This window comes from Betta splendens, chromosome 4, assembly GCF_900634795.4.
Source record: "Betta splendens chromosome 4, fBetSpl5.4, whole genome shotgun sequence".
NCBI classification, from domain to species: Eukaryota; Metazoa; Chordata; class Actinopteri; order Anabantiformes; family Osphronemidae; genus Betta; species Betta splendens.
The window spans coordinates 19,741,227-19,762,426 of NC_040884.2; the positions used below are offsets into that span (position 1 = coordinate 19,741,227).

Genomic DNA, 21,200 nt, shown 5'->3' on the forward strand with positions numbered 1-21,200 from the left:
CCGTGAGGGTTTCTGGGTATTGTAGTATAAAAATGACCAGCGCCGTAAAAAAGGGAAGAGGGAAGAACAGTGTGAGGATTTAAATGAATTTTCCGTCGTTTTGGTATTTAAAAAAGCAGTTACGCCTCTAAAACAAATTTATACGATTTTTTAATACTCTCCGCGTTTTCAGTTTGTACATAGTTAAGGCAGTTAACGTTAGAAAGGTTGTAAAAAAGGATTAATTCACGTTGTGACGCACAACATTAGCTAATTAACGCTAACAAAATTAACCATTAGCACTATTATAAGTAGCTAAATCAGACTTTGTCAGTTACTTTCCCGGATGATATTTTACATACAGAATAAAATCACAAATTAGCCACAGTAGTTAAAGACACGTCATATAGTATAATTTTGATGCTGGCACGTGCATTTTGACCTTTACTAAGGTAAAAATTTGGATGCACAACTTTTACTACAGTATTTTTACACCCCTCGTACTTTACTGTGGGACCAAAACATTTCTTTACTCTGAACTTATGGTATCAACAAGACAGCCTTGCATTCAACATAGTATTGTAGGAAATGAACCAAAAGTAAAAATGATAAACCCATCACATAGAATGGCTTCTTGTAGAGTAATAATGTACATTATTGGTGTATGACAATTAAGAAAATATATTTTTTATTGTCAGCTATAATGCATTTGCCGAGTAACTAGTACTGTTGTTAGATAATTATAGTTTGGTAAAGGGGAAAGGTTGTATTTAAACCAACTTTTCAATATATTTTGGTGCTTGATTTTCTGAGCTTGTTGCCTGTGCCACCAGTGAGAACCAAAACCTGTTTTTATTTTCTGTTTAAAAACATGTGGGGTTTGTTATAATGTTGGTATACAGTACGGTGATAAGCGACTGAAATATTTAAATAAGTGTGTTTGCATAAAAGCAGTAAATTAGATTGTTTGCTTTGTACGTTTTTAGACATTCCTGGAAATGGTGGCCAGATCCCTCAGGTTCTACTTGACTCCTGGTCCTTCCTCACAATGCTGACAGCTGCTTCAAGAGTCCAGACGAATGCCAAAGGTATGATTTGCCTCTTCTTTATTGAGATTGTCTAACACCCCCATCTTGCCTCATCCATCCTCAGGAGGATCCTAATGCACTGATACCTACGGGGAATAATTTTTTTTCTTTACAATCTACTTAGCAATGATTTATTGATTGCGGCTTCCACCCTCACAGAGAATTACCGATCCTTTTTGGGAAATCAGATTTTCACACCTTTCATGAGTGTGTATGTGGCACAGGTCCCTAGAGAGGCTGTGAGGGGAAACTGACTTTGAGGAGCAGCGGTGTGTGAATCTCTGCGGTGTCACTCCTCTGCTGTCAGTGGTAGGCCCAGTGGATGGCCCTGTGATTTTCTGCTGCTATCCCCATCTCACTCTATAGTTTTGCATTATTTATTAGTTGATAAATACCGTGTCTGAGCTTTATTTCAATATGTTTTCATTCCCTTTCAAACCTTTAAAACACATGCTTTGCTCCCTCTCATAAGCATGCAGGAGCCCCTCTGAGGTATAAGCATTTCATAGAAAAAAAGAAAATAATAAAAACAACCCTTGCCCTCATAGGAGGAGTCAGATTAGTGTGCTGAAAGCTTTGATGCTCCAGAATGTCAGTTCTGCGGATCGATCGGGCAAAAAACACACACACACCTGACCAATCAGAGGCGTCTATGTGTTGTGGACCTGCTGGGCACCGTGGTTTACAAGCTTCAAAGAGCTCCTTTTAATACACTGCTTTGATAGCCCTCGGCCTTCACTGACCCACAGATCATCCACTGGGGAGCATTTTAGCTTTAGTGGAGTCGGGAGGGATAACTGTTGATCATAATAATGAGTGCAGAAAAAAATCACCTCAGATTCAAACTACTTATGCTACTAGACTACTAATCCAAGATAGAGTGGGTAGATGAAGCAGATTAGCCTGCAATATGGCAGGTTGTCTAATCCAAACTACTACATATTTAATGAGTGAATCACAGAAAATATTACTTGCATTACTCAAAATATATTTCAATAAATACAGGTGTTTTGGTGAAATAATATTAATCACTGAAATAGAGGCGGACGCTAGAGGAACAGTTTTGTTAATAACCCTAAGGGGGAGACAAATCCTCATCTACTGTACCATAACGCCTTAGACAAAAAGCTCTTCAAATATTTCTCCATTACAGTAAAACAGCTGAAGATATTTAAATCATCTGTTCAAGTATGTAGTTATGTTGTCAATGATGCACTCTAGCTTTTTATGCAAAGCTATTAATCATTGTTTAGTCTTTGAAATAAAGTTAGAATTGTTTAGTGTGGGGTCAAATCAACACAGCCAGGCTTAAAACACCAGGATGTTGTTTTATTTCAACATAGAGTAATAGTTTTAAATATTCATTACGTTTCTGCAGTATTAGAGTTTAGTCATTCCCCATCGTAGTTTTGGTTAAAACCTACAGTAAGAGGAAGTTTACATTACTGCTGCAGTAATTAAAATAAATTTGTAACTGCAGATATTTGTTTTTGCTTTACTTGGCATTACATTACATTAGCATTACACTGACAAAGATCAGCAACAAATCAGTTCATGAACTGATAATGTTTGTTTCAGACCAGAGGCGTTCAGTTGTTTCCAGCTTATACTAGTTTAGAGTTACAGGTGTCTCTGGCATGTTCACGTATCCAACTCGCCTGCACACAGACAGTTCATATTCAGCTGTCATACAGTACGCACTCTGAAAAACAGAGGGAAATTAGTCTGAAGAAGTTATGAAGGTAATCGCATTTTAAAACTATACATATTGCATCTTTGTGGGAGGCTTGTGTCGTTAGAGTGTCAGTCTATGTCTGTTACTAACAACCGTTTTCATTATTGATTGATCTGCCAATTATTTTCTCACCTAATTAAACAATCTTTGTGCCTCTAAAGGATATGAAAGACTACAGGTCTTAAATACATTCTTAGCCAGTGTGACTGATATCCGTTCATCCATCCATCTTCATCCGCTTTTCCAGGGGTGGGTGGGGTGATATACGTTTTTTATACTTAAAGCGTACAACTATAACTATGGTGGGTAGTAATTATTTTTTGGTATTCAATACCAATTATAAGTTAAGTGAAGCCTGTCCTGGTAAATACCTCACCCATTGTCCCTGATCCTGTGACAGCGCTGATAAGACCGATAGATATTAGGTGATGATGGTCAGACCTCTCCGTCAACCACTGCTCCTCCAGCCACTGGAGGTGTTTGGTTTGTGGGAGGCAGGTGGAGATCAAGTGCTTTTTCTTGTTTCTGCAAGCTGTTCCAGACTGAACAGCGGGGAGATGAGTTGAGCCTTCTCCCGGACCTCTGCTTATACACATTAAAATTATTCACAAACTCACATTACGGTAATACTTTAATGCTCATCTACTGTTTAGAGCCTGTAATCTATTTTCTCATGGTAATTTTATTATATCCTTTTAAAATATCCCTTTTTATTACGGATTTTTACAATAAGATTAAACTTATCCCATTATGTCTAACTACATTACCCTCTGAGTTTAAATTATTAGACACACCCAATTTGGTGGAATGATGGAAAATGGGCAGAGCTAGCTGTTTTGAAATGAAGTAATTAACAGCTGCCTAAGATGGTGAGAGATGTGTTTGCCCCTCATCCCTGAGCCTCAGAGGCCAGGAGAAGATTAGAGCTCTGATCTCATTCCAAGCACTTGTTTGGAGTCTGTCAGGAAGAGAAATGCCGGCATTAGAGAGGTACCGCCACACTCCTGATATGATGAAATAAGGAGAAAAGGGGAACGGAAAAAAGATGGAGGGATGGACAGAAAGGACCCTGCCCTTCTCTGAAGTGTCAGTATCTTGTTTATTCTATTTTTCATCATAGCTGCTGGGGCAAAGATTCCCATTTTTCCTTTATTTTTTTCCCACCTCCTAACAAAAACCACTGCTCTCATTTTTTATAGGTCTTGCAAACTCTCATGCCCCAGTGAAAATTACATTGTGAAACGGTAGAAATTTCAGGGCTGCCTGTGCTCGCCGCTGTCCCTCTGAGCTTTCAAACAGTCAACAGACTGTGAAGAATAAATAATAAAAAACTATTGATTATTTTGATGACTGCAAGATTCAATTAGGTATTAATTTTGCCCTCCAGTGGACCTATCAAGCAACTCAAAGGAGAAGAGGTGGGAAGAGGGAATGGGGGGGCGTTAGACCCAAGTGCATGCAGAGTAAGGCCAGGCTCAGACAGAGGGGAAAATGTGTTTACCTCGGCGGGCAGAGAGAGGCATTGATGCACAGTATCCCACATTTAAGTGCTCCACAAATGAAGCCCTGATGACTAGTGACATTGTTACTGCAGATATAAGTATTGACCAGGAGCCTCGCGTATTTAATGACAGCTTAAACTATTTCTATTGATTAACATTTTCATAGATTATCATGTGTCATATCAAGGAGGGCTGCCTCCCGTGATGAGCACATTAAAAAGGCCCCTCTGGGCAGGAACTCATCGACCACCCTGATAAAAGTGTTTGTGGTTGGGGGGGGGGTGATGGTGCTGATGGGTGCTCAGGCAAGATAAGACTCACCATCCTTTTTCCTTTCTGTGCCCACTCTGTATGTGCCGGTCACCTGTTCTTTGCTCAGACATATTTAGGCTGGACTTCATTCATTCATCAGGAAGAAGGCCTGCTGCTCTGTGTCTGTGCTTAGAGCCCGAGGTGGGGTGAACACTGTCTGAGGAGCTCTCCAGTGAGAAGACACAAGGGGAAAGAGACAGAAGTGAAGGCGGGAGGGAGAGAGAGAGAGAGAGAGAGAGAGAGAGAGAGTGTGTGTGTGTGTGCGTGCGTGCGTGTGTGCGTGCGTGCGTGCGTGTGTGTTCGTGAGCAAGAGGGAGGGAGGAGGTGACATCTCCACTGCTTGTCTTATGAAGAAACCTCAGGCTTGAACCTGTGGTGGCCATTCAGATACGAGAAGGGTGAGGACTCTCTCCTGGTTCAGTAGAAATGTACCGCATGTACTAGCTGGTCTCTGCGTTGTGCTGGCATGATTGGGCTGCTGTGTGACTGATTTTGGACTTTAATTGGGACTTTCCGAAAACTCTTTTTTTATTTTTTTACAGTTTTCTTCTGAAGATTTGTTTAGGTAAGAACAAATTTACCAACAGCTTTTACAAAACGTTTATTTAAAAAATCAGTAAAAGAAAATCTGTTCTTTATTGTGTGTTTTCACCGTAAATGTCAGTGTTGTACGTTTTTTTAATTTTTCTCTCTGCTGAAGGCGCTCACAAATATAATACTCTAATCATGTCACACCGGGTTCATAGGCTTTATTTTTATTCCAGCGCCGACAAAAAATGAAAATAATTGGGAAAACATTTGGGAAACATCATCTCTCGTTTAAATCAGGCCTTAAGTTCTCTGCTGCAAGATGTCACCTTTGATCTCATGTTGTGTCCCCAGCTATGTGAAAATTGATGTAATCACTGGTGTGTTCATGTATTTTCTCTCATATCATCTTTTTTAGATGTAGAATTAGATTTATTTCATTTACTTATCAGCTCACAGCCCATGGACCTCTTTGTAGACTGCTGTCAGCTTAGTGTTTGCTGAAGATGAGGCACATGTCAGGTAGTAATGAGCCCATGGAGATGGATGTATCACCATTTTAGGACTGCAGGGTATAATGGTAAAGCCACGCGATCCGTAACAGTTCTTCACCAGGCAGCAGCCGGGAGTATTAGCGGGGTAGCACCAGCGTCAGATAAAAGAGAGAGCTGGGGAGGGAGGGAGCAGGAGAGAGAGAGGGAGAGTGATGAGTGAGCGATAGAAAGGAGAAGCTGGCTAGAAAGAGAGTGGGGAGAGACATAGTGAAGGAACTGGTGAGGTGAGACGCAGAAATACATCTAACCCGGGGTGTTTTCTCTTTTTTTCTCCTCCTTGTTTCCCACCTGGGCTCCCAGCTCCCTCCAGGATCCAATGATTACGGGGCAGCTGAGCAAGCCGCTGCTCTCCCTGCGCAGCGACATGAGCGCGGCGGAACTCCGAGCGGACGACAAAGCGGCCACTCCAGACAGTGATCTGAACGACGAGCCCCTGCTCCTGTCCTCCGAGGCCACGGAGAGAGAGGGCACTCCCAACAAGCTGTACGGTAAGTTGGCTCAAAGCCTTTATTTGTGTCCCCTCTGGTTAAGCTCCGGTGCAGGCAGCGGTGGGGGGCGAACGGAGGGCTTTCGGTGCTGGGACAGGTGTCAGCGGCGTCAGGCAACAAACTAAGTTTAAGTGCAGGAAGCAAGTCAGCGTCCGGCTCTGTTTTGATATGTGCTTATTGAAATTCTTGTGTGTTGAGATGCTTTATTCACCTTTACAGATTTTTAGAAGAGGCTGTGCTATTTAATAGCTGATATCATCACAACAGCTACTATAACGGCAATTATATTACATAAAGTACAGGAAGATACAGTTCTTTTATAAACACACTAAAAATATTTCTAGTTATAAATGATTCTGGTTCTTCTTGTTTGATACTATTGTGTTTTTGTGGCCATGGCTAAGCGCAAAACTTCTTGATCTGAAACCTGTTTAAAACTATTACTGACCTATAAAATAAATTTATATTATGCCAAAACAAACAACAATTAGCACATGTGTTGTGTATATATGTATATAATAGTAAACAAATGAATGGGAAATTATGCTAAGTAAAATTAAGACCTCAGGATTAATGCAAATCAGCACATCAGTTATAACATTGTTTATTCAGTTACACAAGGTTTTTTCTTTTTTATCATTTACTTTTGTTTTGTGTAGTTTCTCGTCGTCGAGCTTCTGCTGCAAATGATCTTTAAAATTAGACACTTTCTGTATTAGCATGCCTCATTATTTTCACAGTTAACTCATTAATTGAGTGTTCATGGTCTATTTTGGTTGTTTCTAAATGCGTGTTTTTATGATGAGCTGTTTCAGTCATGTGGACTAATTTAATTACTGTGCTTTGTCGTGAATCGATAAGCATAATGAAATGAATTACCATTTAGCACATTTTCTAATTATTGGTTTTAATAAGAAAGGTAATGTAGCCTTAAAGTTCTTTTCTCCTGTGATGTTTTTATTAGAGATATTTTATAATGATTAGAATTAGAAATAATTACAAAGTAAACACAACATTCATTTTAATTTTAATGTCCAGTTTCTGCAGATTTACCAGATTGGCTCTTGTGGAAAGAGCAACAGAAATTAAAGTTTAATTAGTGTATTTAATTCCTAGGAAAGTGTGTGCAGAAAGTCCAAAAACGCAGGACTTAATATACACATTAAACACATAAACACATTTACACACATTTTCTTCATTCATTTAACCTTTTGTTCAAGTTCTGATATTAGGTTATTTGTATGAATTGTTGATGTAGATGTAAGGTGACAAATGGCTTTGGATGTTGGTTCTGAATATTTATCCAAGGTGTCATGTCACCACTGCCTGTTTGATTTGACCATTTCTGATGTGTGTGTGTGGGTCGTAGTGTTTGTGGAATGTGTGTATCATAAGTTGTACATTCACAACCAGTTTTTGATTGTAGCGAGTATAGCAAGTGCCTGTGAACTGAGTTTGGCAAACATATCAGAGCAGAATAAAATGAGAATTTGGAGGAGGGGGAGCCAGATATTACTCTCAGACCTAATCAGCGAGAGTTTGGTTGTCTTTTAAATCCTTATTTCGAGAATAACCCGAGGCTAGAGACTTCTAAACAAGGACTGTGTACTGTAGGATTTGTCTCAAAAGTGTTGCAATTTGATCTAATAAGTATCAAGTCTCTCCTTCTTTCTCCCTTTCTGATCATTCTCCATCTGAGTCTGCTTCTCTCCTGTAGTGTTTTGCTTCTTGTTTCTTGCAGTGGATTCACTCTTAAGTGTTGTTAAATGCTTTATTGTTTATTTATAATTGAATCTACTTCATTAGCGTTGCACATTTTCAGTGAACAAAAAATTGTTGAGATCATAAGCCTTTTGAACATGTTGCTAATTTCTTGCGACCTACTCTTTTTTTTGGTGCTGTTGGCATGTCATCACACTGCATGTGGCTGCTCAGAGCTGCTCCTGTGTAACTTGAGAATTTTAGTCGGGGGTTAGTTTCTGTCTGCCCACTGGCGGAGCCCTGGGCTGTGCCATCGGCAGGTTTGGTTCAGAAATAGCTGCCCGCATGACCTGTCAGGGAGAAACACAGGGACCAGTGAGGAGATGTGGCACAGTTGTGTATTGTGCTGGAGGAGATAGGAAGGAAGGGAGTGAGCAGAGGGGTTAAACAAGTGAGACAGCTTTTTTCTATCACCGTAAACTCCACTGGAGTAAAGGAAAAGGTGTGTGATAGTGATTGGTCACTTTACTCTGTCATTATTACAGTACTTAGCGTTGCAAAGCCTGTTTTATTTGCTGCTGAGCAGAAGCTTTAATGTATATTATGGACAATGTTTTTTAACTGTACCTGGATTTTATCACTCACTATGAACCTAATCAGTTCTACGAAGCCTCTTCATAGTGTGTTTAGTGTTTAATTGAAGTTTATTGTGGTGAAACATAGACGTTTAGAACTTGTTTTTTATTTCAGTTGAGTTATATTTGTTTTAGGCTTGACAGTGGCAGAAGGCACAGCATTTTTTTTTCTTTACTTGTGGTAAAATAGCACAAAATGAAGGTATACTTTGAATTCCCCAGTTTCGGTAGAGAGAAAAATGAACAACTTTGTTCTGTTTTACACTGGTGGAATGCTCCAATTTCATGATTGACAGATGCACACAACATGCGTATCACCTGCACGGAAAACAACACAGACTAATATTTTCAAGCACATGCAAATCATGTTGGGACTTAATTTCTTCCCCCAGAACTTTAGTATGATTGTATTTACAATGCGGATGAGGATCGAGGACTCTGACACCCTGATACTTGTGTGCAATGTTTGAGTCAAGTTTCAAACTGTTCTACCAAAGGTTCTCTCCTCTGCCGAGAAGCGCCTACAGATAAAGAGCTAAAGAAAAGGAATTATATAGAGTAATAGACGTGTCTGTCTCTGGCAACCTACATTTATGAAAATGTTTTAGACTGTGAGGTTTCTGCATGAGCTGAGCTGCAGTAACATGTGCTGTGTAATCGTGTTTCATATGAGACAAGCCCTCGCTACAGACTCTATCTATAACTTTTGTTCAGTGATTTAATACTGTTTCTAGGAGTTTGTGCTAGTATGAGACGGAGAAGTCACTGGAAGACAATGACAGTAGCGGTCATGTTTGTCTACAGTAAATTGTCCACCTTCTCCACCGCTGCAGTAAGCATGTGGTGAAAGGGTTGTTCTCCTCCTAAAAGCTTGCCTGTGCAAATAGTCTTCCACTTCAGCTAACAGGGGCTACGAGGCACCACAAACATCCTGCCGCCTCGTATTTATTCCAAGTAGAAGTGGACATTAGGTGGAAAAGCTGTGGTTAGTAGGGCAAGCAATTTTTTTTTTTAAGGACGAGATGGTGTTGGATGCATACAGTTTCTGTCTTCTCTTCTCAAGCAAATCTCCCCCTTTCAGACATCAACAGACAAGATAATAAGACACTCAGAGCACAATTCCGTATTATATTCAGCAACCAAAGGCTCATCTCTTGTCAGTTTGCATTTACTCTCCCAAGGATGTGACGCTTCTATCATCATGCTGTCAAAGAGAGCCAGGCGGGAACGACAGGAGCACTCATTTCATACACTTACTGTCTACATGAAATGGTCTGCACTTATACGGATTCTGCCAAAATGGTGGGACATTTTCACAAAGGTCACCTACAGACCCCCCCCCCCTCCCCAAAAGAGCAAAATGAATCTTTTCATTGATTTCTGGTATTGGAGGTCATTCGGCACAAAAAGTTCACTCCAAATGCCACATTTGCTGTAACTCTGTACCTTCTTCTTATGTTTTTACGAGCTTCACTTACAGCCGGACTTTATGCTGGATCAGTCAGATTGGTTACATCCATTCTATTCAACAAATCACAAGAATCAGAAGAACAAACTTTATTGAGGAAAGAACTTTGATGTGAAAATCTGAAATATGTTTCTTATAACAATTTATCCATATTATATTTATTATTACTATTTTACTTGATTAACCTGAGGAAAATGTTTTCAGAATTTAGCTAACTTTTCAGTCACACAATTGATTGATTTCACACTAAACCTTTGTAAAGTATCCTGATCTGTTGTGTATCACTGATACTTCATTCTGTTATTACATAGCGCAGGTATGGGACAAATCTGTTCATTGTGCCCCTACCCACTGCAAATTCATACTCACATGTGCTGTAGACACACGCGCTGCTGGAGGCAGGGGCTCTTATTATTTTTGTGTAATCAGCTTAGTGAGCAGGATGCATGGTGGGATAGGCTGCTTGCTGATGCAAAGAGCCTCATAATGTTGTGTGGTGAGGTTAAGTAATAAAGTGGCACAAACCCAGTGTTGAATGGGCCACGCTGAGTAAATAGGAGTGGATAAAGGAGACTGAGGGGGAACAAGCCTCTCCCCAGGAGGTGGATCTCATTATGGGGATTTCAGCTGTCTATGCAAACCTGAAAACAAGCTTAATGCATGCCTACAGTATGAAGCAAGTGTAATACATTTGCTAATGTGCCCATAGTGCCCATGGTCACAGAATCACAGGGTAGAGGAGGATGAGCACAAGGTAGACTTGTTGTTTCCAATGCAAGCACCAGTAAAGGTCATCAGGTTTCATGGTTGCTTGCTTGTGCAGAAATGACATGTAAAACTTCAAAATAATTGACAACATAATGCCCCCTGCTGTCACTCTTAAAGTTAAAATAGATTATTTCCGTCTTGACTAAAAAGTATTCCAGACAAAAACATGTTAGAAGCTCTGTGGGTGGGCAGCTGTGGGGAGAATAAATTGAATTTCAATATGCACTTATTTTAGTTATATGTTTTCTTTAAGTTGGGAAATCATTTTCAGAGGAGAACTTACATGTTGTGTAGCATGCGCTCCATAACCAATATCAATAAGCCTTTCATGTAGAGCTAACAAAGAGGCATCACATCTCCTGGCACGGACACGGTTGGTGTTGTTGAGATGTAATTGAAGCTGCAAGGGTCACATTTTTGGAATAGAAATTACAGTCTTGTCTTTGACTTGTGTGGCGTGAACCAGAGATGCATCCCACAGCCCTTGTGTCCTTCACAAGCCTTTATTATTTATAACGCTCGCTCTTTGAGCAATGACCAGTACTAATGCATAACCTTCTGTCCTTCTGGCTGATTCGCTTCCTTTGAAACCAAAGATTGAGGCAGGAGAAGTGGGTGTATGGTGGATGAGGCAGGGGTGTGGGCGGATGATGGTGGGGGGGGGCATATAGGGCAGTGGAGATCCAGGCTATCGAGAAGTTATTATGTTTTTTTCCTTTATATCTGAGGATGTGGAATAACACTGTGATGCTTCTTTTCTCCAGAATAGAGTTATGGGCTTCAAAGCAATACTATTTCCTGACGTCCCTCTTTCCACTATTTGTCTGCTCCACCAGAATAATGTGCTGGGCGGGGAGGCTTGGGGTGAGGTGGGGTGTGTTTTAGCTACATGATTATTTGCGTGTTTCCACCTGTACCCACTCAGTACTGTAACTATCACCTCAACAGGGACTTGCAGCAGCAACTAATACAGGACTTTTCTCAGATAAACTCATTTCTAGATACTGTACAGTCCGTTTAGCTCAGGTTCTACACTCTTGTGCAGCCTGTATCACCTGATGTTATCCTACAGTGATTGAGCCAGTGCTGCAGCACTGGTGTGATCCATTGTTATTATACCTCAATGACAGAAGGAGCTGGGAAGGAGGGGCGACGAGAGGAGGCTTTGGGGGCAAGGGGTAGAAAGTGGGACATAGGCAGCATTACTGGCAGATCGCCTGGGGGGTCTGGCATGATGTGTCAGGCATGACATGTGGGTGTCTAGTCCCCCACGCACAGACACAAACACTGCACGCTGGTCTGCTCTCTGGCTACTAAGCATCATCATTTGACCACATGCTGGACAAAATATATTAAAGCTAATTAGTAGGGCTTCATTTCTATTTCTCATGAAAACGTGAGCTGGTTATGATTTTTATAATTATTAGTCGATAAAATGTCACACGTGAAAAGCAAAACTTCACAGAACTTATTACAGTAATAGTCTTAATCTAAAAGACACACAGCTTCAGGATTTAAAACACAGAAAAAGGAAGAATAGTCAACATTTTACTTCATTAACTGCAAAAAAGCGATGTTGTATCTGGTTGTTTTGTCATACTAATTTTATTGTCAGCTATGAAATTTAATCAATTAGTATTTTTGTTGTCCATTCACCGAATTGTATGTTTTGTCTGATTAGGCTGAAATTAAATTTGATGTGCAGAAAACCAGATAAAGCTTAAAACTGTGACTTTATATTTAATATTCATCTTAAATTACTGTAGTAGACACAGCATAGACACAGTGGAGGAAGGTCTTCTTCCAGCTCAGGGTTGCAGGCTACAGAATCCTATTTACTGCAAATATCATTTAAGTCATTTAAGAGGAGGAGCAACAGTGAAGCAGACATCGCCTAAAAGGCTTAGAGAAAGCTGGTCTTCATCGCAATGTCTGCCTGTAAAAGGATGAGGAATCATTTGGATTTTATCTGCCTCTTCCAACCAGCCGCTAATCAGGTTGACATTGCTTTGAGAATAAGGAGGACGTTCATGTGCAAAGGACCCCCCCCCCCAATGGATGCCACACAAACGCCCTCTCCTCCGTCATCTTGTCTTCGTCCATTTCCCTTCTGTTCTGCATCGTTCTCTCTCCATCACCCCATCCTTCCTTCTTGACCTTTGCAATGGGCATTGCCTCTTCTCACCAATTTACCTCCCTCTGGTGCCTCTTGTGCTTATGCTGCTTCCATCTCCACTCCAGCATCAAAGAGGAGACAGGTAAGAGCTGTGGAGCAGAGCACTCTCGTGTCAGAGAGCCTTTTGGTGGAGACCTGTGGCCATAAGTGAGAGTGTAAGTGTTGGAGCTCTGGGCCCTTACTGCTTTACGCATTGTTTACATGCATATTTCCCGACAATTTTAAGGAAACCAGAGAGTTATTCCACCAAAGTAAAGTGAACTATTTTCAACTAATTACATTTAAAATCTTTCTGCGGAGACATCTCTTAGTCTGTCTGCCCTTCTCCTCTCTCTGCCTGTAAATTGAGATGCGGAAGTAGTCGCTGAACTGCTGAGGTGTAAAATCTCGTCTGTTCGGCACACTCCACGGCACCGCCTTCTTTGTACTTCCTTAACTCCATAATGCCACTCATTGGCAGAATAATGAAAAAAAACTCCACACCCGTGCACAACGAGGAATCGGGCTTTAATGCTGGAGGCCTGGAGAGATTTCCGTGGCCTCCTCTCCCTCTTGCCCCTGAGCTGGGCTCTTAATTAAGGAAATGATAGCTCTCCTGGAAGCAGCAGTAGCTATAATGTAGCTAATAGTGTTACAGGCAGCCACTCAAAACTCAGTCTCTGGTGATTTTCTATCCCCAGAAACACTATTGACCTATCCCAAGCAGCTTCTCCACCCCAGCCTCTAAACAGAGTATTACTTTCCTGTGGGTCCGGAGGGAGCCATCTAACTAAGAGCACCTGGAGTTATTGGCAGCAGATTATGCCCTGTGTTATTGTTGAGGGCTTTGGTGGGAGTAATGAAACACTGAGCTAAATCACCGGTGATTTTGGCTCTCTTGCATTCTACAAGGAGTTAAGTAAATCACTATAAAGCCTGCACTTCATACTGTATTATAGGCTGCACTTTCCCGTACAGCAGCGCTGTGGGTGTAACATTAGTTTGTGGACTTTATCTCCGGCTGCTTTAGATAGAAAAGGGAGAGTGGAGTGGGGCTGCCGCTCTACAGCGATTTCTGTCTCTCCCCGCTCTCTCTGCCACATCAGCTTTCAAAGCGGTATTAACAAAATCAATGGTCAAACAATCTGGGACAATTGGTTGAGTATGGATGGAATTGACCCTCTTGTATGTTGTGGCTTGTTGTATTTCAGGATCCATCCTTTTTACTGCAGCTCACAGATTCCTGTGCAGCAGATACGGTGCTGAAAATCACACTGTATTGTCATTGTGCATGTTGGTAGATTAGTGTGATAACTCTGCTCAGAACACAGATTTAGAATGGTATTAATTTATAATCTTGGGCTGTTTTGAATGTGTCCACATCTGAAATTATTTTCCATGGATTAGATTTCAGTGGCAAGATGATTGACAACATCTTAATAGCGAACACATGCACTCAGCCAGACATTTTCAAAAGGACCATTATAAAAATGGGGGCCGGCTATTCAGAATGAATAGCCTGAATCGTTACCAGGCCTCTCGCGTACATTTGACAACTTACATAATGCATTTCCACTAAAATAGCTTAAGTGTTAAAGCTTCTTTTATGGGCAAAAATTGATTCATAAATGCACTGAGGCGAAAGCTAACATGAACACAAAGCTTTCAATAACACCCATTTTATTCAGACTGTCAATGTATGAAGCGGTTGCATTAGACAAGGTGGCATGCTGATTGCTTTATGAAATCCAGGCTAATTGTTTTGTGGTGTAGTCCTTGGGGCACCCTGCATAAAGACAGACAGAATAAAGTCAAATAAATATAGCTCTTTGCCCCCTCCAGCCCCCACCCCAACACTCACACACAGGCCCTCTGCCTTGTGTGGCATTGAAAGTCGCTCTCCAGTGGCCACTTTGGTGATCAATGAAAGAGAATTTATATAGTGGTGGATATTGGCAATATATCCATGACATAAGTCACATCAAATTCCACCCTGTGCCCTGTAATATATATAATTACTTTGCTTACATAAAAAAGCACTTCCACTTAATATCGCATCATTTCACCACTAGAATAAGTTTGGAATTAAATTATCAAGGGCATAAAGAAGATAAAGTTTGCATGTCGAACAGCTGAAAGGCTTTTGTTTTTGTGAATGTGATTTAACGACTTTCGTACCCTTAACAAGATAAACTGGCAAAGAAATTCTAAACAGGAAGAAGCCGGAGTCTGGTACATTAATGTACGTAAAGCTATGCAGGATGTGCAAGGGCTGTTTTTTATCTGTTTGGCCTTTTTCTTCACGTCTTCTCACATCAATACATCCATTCATTTCATTTTATCCATTGTGTGACCTGCGTTTAATCACAGCATTAAAGGACTCATCTCCTTAGTAAAAGGGTTGATCGAGGTATTTTCTCCCTTTTTCTGTATACAGTATTAATCTCTATCTAGAAAACCATTTAACAGTCATTCACATACGATAAGCAGATTTTTGAAAGGAAAGCAAAACACGTACAAAGATCCCAGTAATAAAAAGAATTGGAGATTGACTCCCTGGGTATCTCTCCTGTCAGCTATTTAATTTAGTTAAAGAAATTACACACATCCTTTGGGGGACGATGTGCATGTGTATTTATTTATTATTGATTTTTCCCTCTGCGATAAATGTGTTAACGTTGCTGATATTTGCAAGGGGATGAAGCTTTCTAAGTTATTGTGCAATGATGCAATGAAAGGCATCAAGGAATCGTTATTCAGTAAGTCCCCCACACTTTTTATCCGATAGAATGCATTATTCACAACCAATATCTTAACTACAGTCATGAGCCACAGTGTTTGGGGCTTATTGACCATGTCTTCTTGATATGATAAATTCCTCATTTAGTTAATTGGTTTTGTTATGTCCATAATTAGAAAAAAGTTGCTCAGTAGCATTGTTAGGTTTACTGTTGTTGTTAGAGTGAGAACTGCTTTTATCTTTTGCTTTTGAGCTGCATGGTATGGGTATGAAGCTGTAAATTAAAACTAGACAGTTTCAAGTCTCCAGAAAAGAAATTACTTTAATCCGATAACTTCCAAATTGAGAATTAATTGCTTAGAGACAATACCTCTGGTAAAATTGGGTAGAATAATGTATTTATGAGTATATATCATAATATCTACTCACCAGCTTTCTAGATGAATTTGAAATTATACCGCACATTTTGATGATTTTGTATTTTATCTCCAGCTATATTTGAACTGTGATACAGCCACAATGTCTTTACTGTGTGTTCACATTGATCTTAATGCCAGATACTGAGTGCACAGGGTGGGGCTGTGCACAGCGTCATCCATAATGGGTGAAATAATTGCTGAAAAGAGACTGGCTTGTCAAAATGTCCACTGCGTTGTGAGCTTGATAAGCGAGAGGATGTGGACCTTCATCGAGAGGCAGGGCGAGCTAGCCAGAGGTAGAGACCAGCTAGAAAAGCAGGCTTCCCCTTGGGCTTTCGCATCAACCATCAAATGCTTGAGGTTCATTTGTTAGGTCATGCCATTCACCAATTATTTGGATTTTATGTAAAGATGAAATGATTTTAGTTGGCGCAGGGGAGTTTAAAATGTAATGCATAAATATTCTTGACAGGCAATGAGATCTTGCTGGCAAGGCTATTCAATAGTACGTTTTGTATGAAGCTTTTATAAAAGGACTAGAAAACCACTGCATGCCCTGTATGTTTAACAAAAAAAGCCTATTCAGTGGCGAATCAAAAGACACAATACGTCAGGATTTTGTTCTTTATTTAAAAGCTGCGATATTCCTTTTAAGAAAATCGATCTTACAGGGGAAATGCGATTACATTTTTTTAATTCATTGCTAACACTGTGTGATTTAACAAGGTTCTGTGGCCTTCAAACATGTTTCCGCATGGTTGACTTGACTTTATCTGCAAAATCCACTTATTTAAGAGAGGAGCTGAGTTAGGAAGGTGACAGTACTTTTAAAAATGTTTTATTAACTTTTTGTTCAGGTATTTAAATCATTCATTCATCAGTACACAGTTTTGCTTATTTAATCACATGTAAGGCAGTACAGTATGCACGATACCTTCATGAAAATGATCACATTCATTTTTGTTTAAAATTAAGTTTTCGTTTGTTTGCAGTGAATAATAGGCATTATACTGTACCTAGTCACAAATGCAACATACTGTACAACAGTATTTACTACAGCTTCTTTTATTCCTTACAGTCATACTATGTTAATGCTTTTTAGAAATTGGACTAAAATAAGTTTATAATGTAGATTGAGAACAGAACTAATCAATATATTATATTCTATATCATAAACATAATTTGATGACCCTGAAAACTTGATGCAAGTCTAACATGAAAAAATCTGGGGCTCAGTGAACAATTATCTAAGCTTTTATTCTGAAATACCATGCTCTGCTATACTGTACTACTGTATACTACCACACTGCGTAACATTACTAGACATTAAACTAAATTAATATAAATGCAAGATTGACTTGTACAAGGACCCTGGACATTGAAAAATAAAGTATAAGCAGAAAGAAGAAAATATAAAATTACACAAAAGCATAATTTAATAGCGGTTTCACCAAAGAAAAGTCCCTGAAAGAATTGTATTACTTCTTGAAGGTTGAACAGAGCTATATGTATTTTCACCCAGGTGAAGGCTAAAAGGCTTGTTGTCAATGGCACATCACTGAGCAGACGTTATCCACTGCACCAACCACTGTCACAAGGGTCCTAATAATAGTCATACTGTAGTCCTGGAGGAAACGGTTTGTTGCAGCTCTATACCATCACCTTCACCACTTTATTAATTAAGCTCCAACATTTTACCTGTGACTGTATTTTAATTGTCGTGTACGTCTGTTCTTGCAGGCACTAGTCGTTGCGCTCCAAAAGGTTAATAATAGTGTTAATAGTGAGACATCATATGATCACAGTCTCACTGAGGTGTGAAGACAGAGGGTCAAAGCAGCTTTTTGGATCTCTCAGAGCAGTCCGTACTCTGTGCCCTGTTGGGGGATTCTGATTTTGTCAGATAAGGATTGCTATGATATCCAATTGTTGGTGCCTTTATTTTCCCTGCAGCCATCAGCAAGCTTATAATCATGTCGCTGTCTGCTCTATTCCACTCTGACCTCATAGCAAACAGGTCTACTTGTGTCTCTTAGCTGCAGGCTCAGCACAGAGTGGGGGAGTGGGTTTAGATGAGAGATACTTAGTGATGTAAATGGCTGAATAATATAGCCCCGTGTTTGTGGTGAAGCTCTGTCTTTCTGCTCTATCTAGGATCCAGAATGCATCATCCTCTATCAATGAGCCTCACCACTGGTTGGTAATTTATGCAGTGCAACAGCGGTTATTGATAAAACATTTAAATACAAATCACCCTCTTTTTCTGGCTGCCCTTGTTGGCTGAATGCAACGCTCTGTGTTGTAATATCACAGCGTGCTCTGTTTATATACACCGTTGTCTGTGTTGATCTCAGGTGGAATCTGTGTTTGTTACAGTACTTTTTAACACAACTCTCATCCATGTGGATTTCTGTCTTTTGCTCTTTCAGGAGCCCGTGACGGTTCAGTGCAGTCTGACGCCAGCAGCAGTCCCTCTGAACAGAGTCAACTGGGCCAGTCTCATCCAGGATACCCCATGGGTCCACAGGTGAGTGGAGGAAAATAAATGAATAAATAAAATCTTGGGCTGTTTTGAATGTAATAAATAAAATAAACTGAATAAACTAATCCAAATTAATGCATTCATACAGTTTAACTAGGCAGCTGCCCCAGTCTACACAGGTTTAATACTGGTTCTCACTAGTTTAGCTTATTATTGCTGGGGTAGGTCAGTCAAGTCAGGTCGATTTTTGGTCTTATACAGTAAAGGGCTTTGATATCTGCCATGTGAGCCTTGATTGACAGGTCTGACTGACAGGTAGTTGGGCTTTCAGAGCCCCTGTTTATATAACAATCAGATTCTTTCCATACAGACAGTCCTGCTATGGCTGTTGTAAAGGCGCTACACTACACTAAGCCTCAGAATGCCCTCAGAGCATCTTTCATATGTTTAACATTTCTTTATTATCAGTGCTGGTCTGGTGTCATAATTTATTTATCTCATTTATATTTGCCATGCTGCTCTTTTCTCGAATTCACAAGTTTCATTTGTCTCATTTGAGGATATCGATAACCACTGGGGAAACTGCACTAAATGCAAACACAGTTCGTGCTCGCTCACAGTCGTAATACTGTACCAGTAGGAGTAAAGCGTTTGCTCTGCAGTCAGTCTTTAACTGCATGTGATAAGTCAAGGCTGCTCTGTGAACCTTTTTCAGCTAAAATGTAAAACTGTAGTGTATTATGTCATCACACATTATCTTCAAATTTAATTGAGTTGTGGCACTAATGAGCTGACAATACAGGCCCTGTCAAAACAAGCAAAGAGCAAAGAGGCTGAGCCTGCAGCCCTGTTAATAGCTCAATCAGGCATTGTCCTATCTGATTGGAGTTATTGGCCTGGTGGCCTTGCGATGTTTAATGAACATCTAGCTCATTAGTGTTGCTCAATGTCACACAAGCACACACACGCACAGAGCATCAGGTTTCCTCCACCCTCCTTAATAAGGCCTTTCTCCCTGCAATCAGTGTTTCTCAATGACAGTCTATCCTCATCAAGATAAACAAAAGGGAAACACAAGAGGACAAGAGGCGCTCAGTTATGTCCGGCAGGTTTGCAGGGTGAGAATTCCCCAGAGAAAGAGTCAATCAGCTGCAAGTGCAGATAAAGAATGAGCTTAATTAAAAGCACTTTTCTGATTACACATGCCCTCGCCGGTTAAAGCCCCCGTTTTAGCAATAGATAAGAAATAAACAGAGGAGAAAGCATCGCAAACAGGCAGCAGTTAGAATCTGAGCCTCAGCAGGCGGCTCTCAACAGTCACCATCTAATATATTAATGCTGTCAGTACAGTCTCTGTGAAGCTAACACTTTTCAGAAACAAAGGCGCTCGGCATGCCATACCCAATTCTCTTGTTCCAGGATCAATATGTTTTGATAGATTCTCGCTCCAGAGCCGGATATTGTTCGAACAACCATTATCCGATGGTAGTTTACCCAACATGAATCCACCTTCCTTCTGTTTCCCACTCGCAGTTAGGATGACAAAAGTCTGCTATCTGGGTGATTATGGGCAATTTCTCAGTGCCAGAGCTGCCAAGCAGATAGAAAGGCCTATTCTCCCCTGATGGGCAGAGAGGCTGGGTACCATATCCAGTTCTGAGTGGGGCTGCTTCCCCATCCAGAGCTGAACACACACCCAGTTTCGTGCATCTGTGTGGCCCCTGGGAGAACACTTCTCAACACTCGGCTGTCAGGCCTGCCAACCACTGTACAGCAGCTTTCCAGCAGCACCTATGGAGACGAGGAGTGAGAGTACTTTATGAAAAGCATAAGGTGATATCAAGTAGACACATTCTGGAGCACGGGTTAAGATACTGTAATGATGTTCACCCTAAGTCAGTCTGATTTCTTATTTTGATCTGTACACGTGCCCTGTTTACACCTCACATTAAACTGGTGATCAGTCATAAAGTGGACCAACAAGCAGCCTAAAGGCCAGCAGCTCTTCCTGCTTTAACTGAACTATCCAAAGCTGCCTGAGTGCCTACAGTAGCTGCTGCCTGGTTCCCCGAAGCTGCCTGTAATGATAAATAAATCAGGGCTACATCTGATAATTGTGGAATTGTCTTTTAATGTTATTCCCTTCTATGTGAGGCCGTCTTTGCTGTCAAGCTTGGCAATCTCATTTTGTTTGACACGGCGATGAATTGTTCAAAGGGTGTCTTTGATAATATGCTGCCTCGGCTCAGGATTAAATTTAGTTTAAAAAGCGAGATTAAACATATGTCATTCGCAGCAACAAACGCATCTCCTTTGTTGTCCTCCTTTGAGGATTCTTTGAGCTCCTGGATTATTAATTCATTTTTAAAGTTAATGGCAAATGTCATTTTGAATGCTCTCAGAAGCATCAGATATTGTCATTTGTTATGCACTGCAGTTGTGTATCAAAGCAAATGTTGAAAAGTCGAAATCCTGCACTATGTATGTGATTACCCCTGTCAGCAACTATGTGCATTTTATCCCATTAACCGCTTCTAAACACAAGCAGGGATTCATTGAGGGTACTTCATCCTAAGGTCCCTCCGTGCGCGGTGCCTTGAAACCCACGTGACCACGAACTTCCTAAACTGTGATCGCATGTGTGTC

At 40.6% G+C, this 21,200-nt stretch overlaps 1 protein-coding gene across 4 annotated transcripts in view; it reads left to right on the forward strand.

The window, feature by feature from the left end:
- The first annotated feature begins 18 nt into the window (after window positions 1-18).
- The window catches only part of pou6f2 (POU class 6 homeobox 2), a 61,046-nt gene continuing 39,864 nt past the window's right edge, over window positions 19-21,200 (forward strand). For 2 of the 4 annotated variants that reach the window (XM_029148259.3, XM_055508233.1), the window contains exons 1-4: window positions 19-71; window positions 966-1,067; window positions 5,999-6,186; window positions 18,502-18,599. In XM_029148259.3, coding sequence (XP_029004092.1) covers window positions 6,015-6,186; window positions 18,502-18,599 — 270 coding nt within the window. In that variant the 5' untranslated portion in view covers window positions 19-71; window positions 966-1,067; window positions 5,999-6,014. Of the gene's footprint in view, window positions 104-965; window positions 1,068-4,888; window positions 5,182-5,998; window positions 6,187-18,501; window positions 18,600-21,200 lie in introns of those variants that run through there. The other 2 variants (XM_029148260.3, XM_055508232.1) reach the window with 2 other exon arrangements.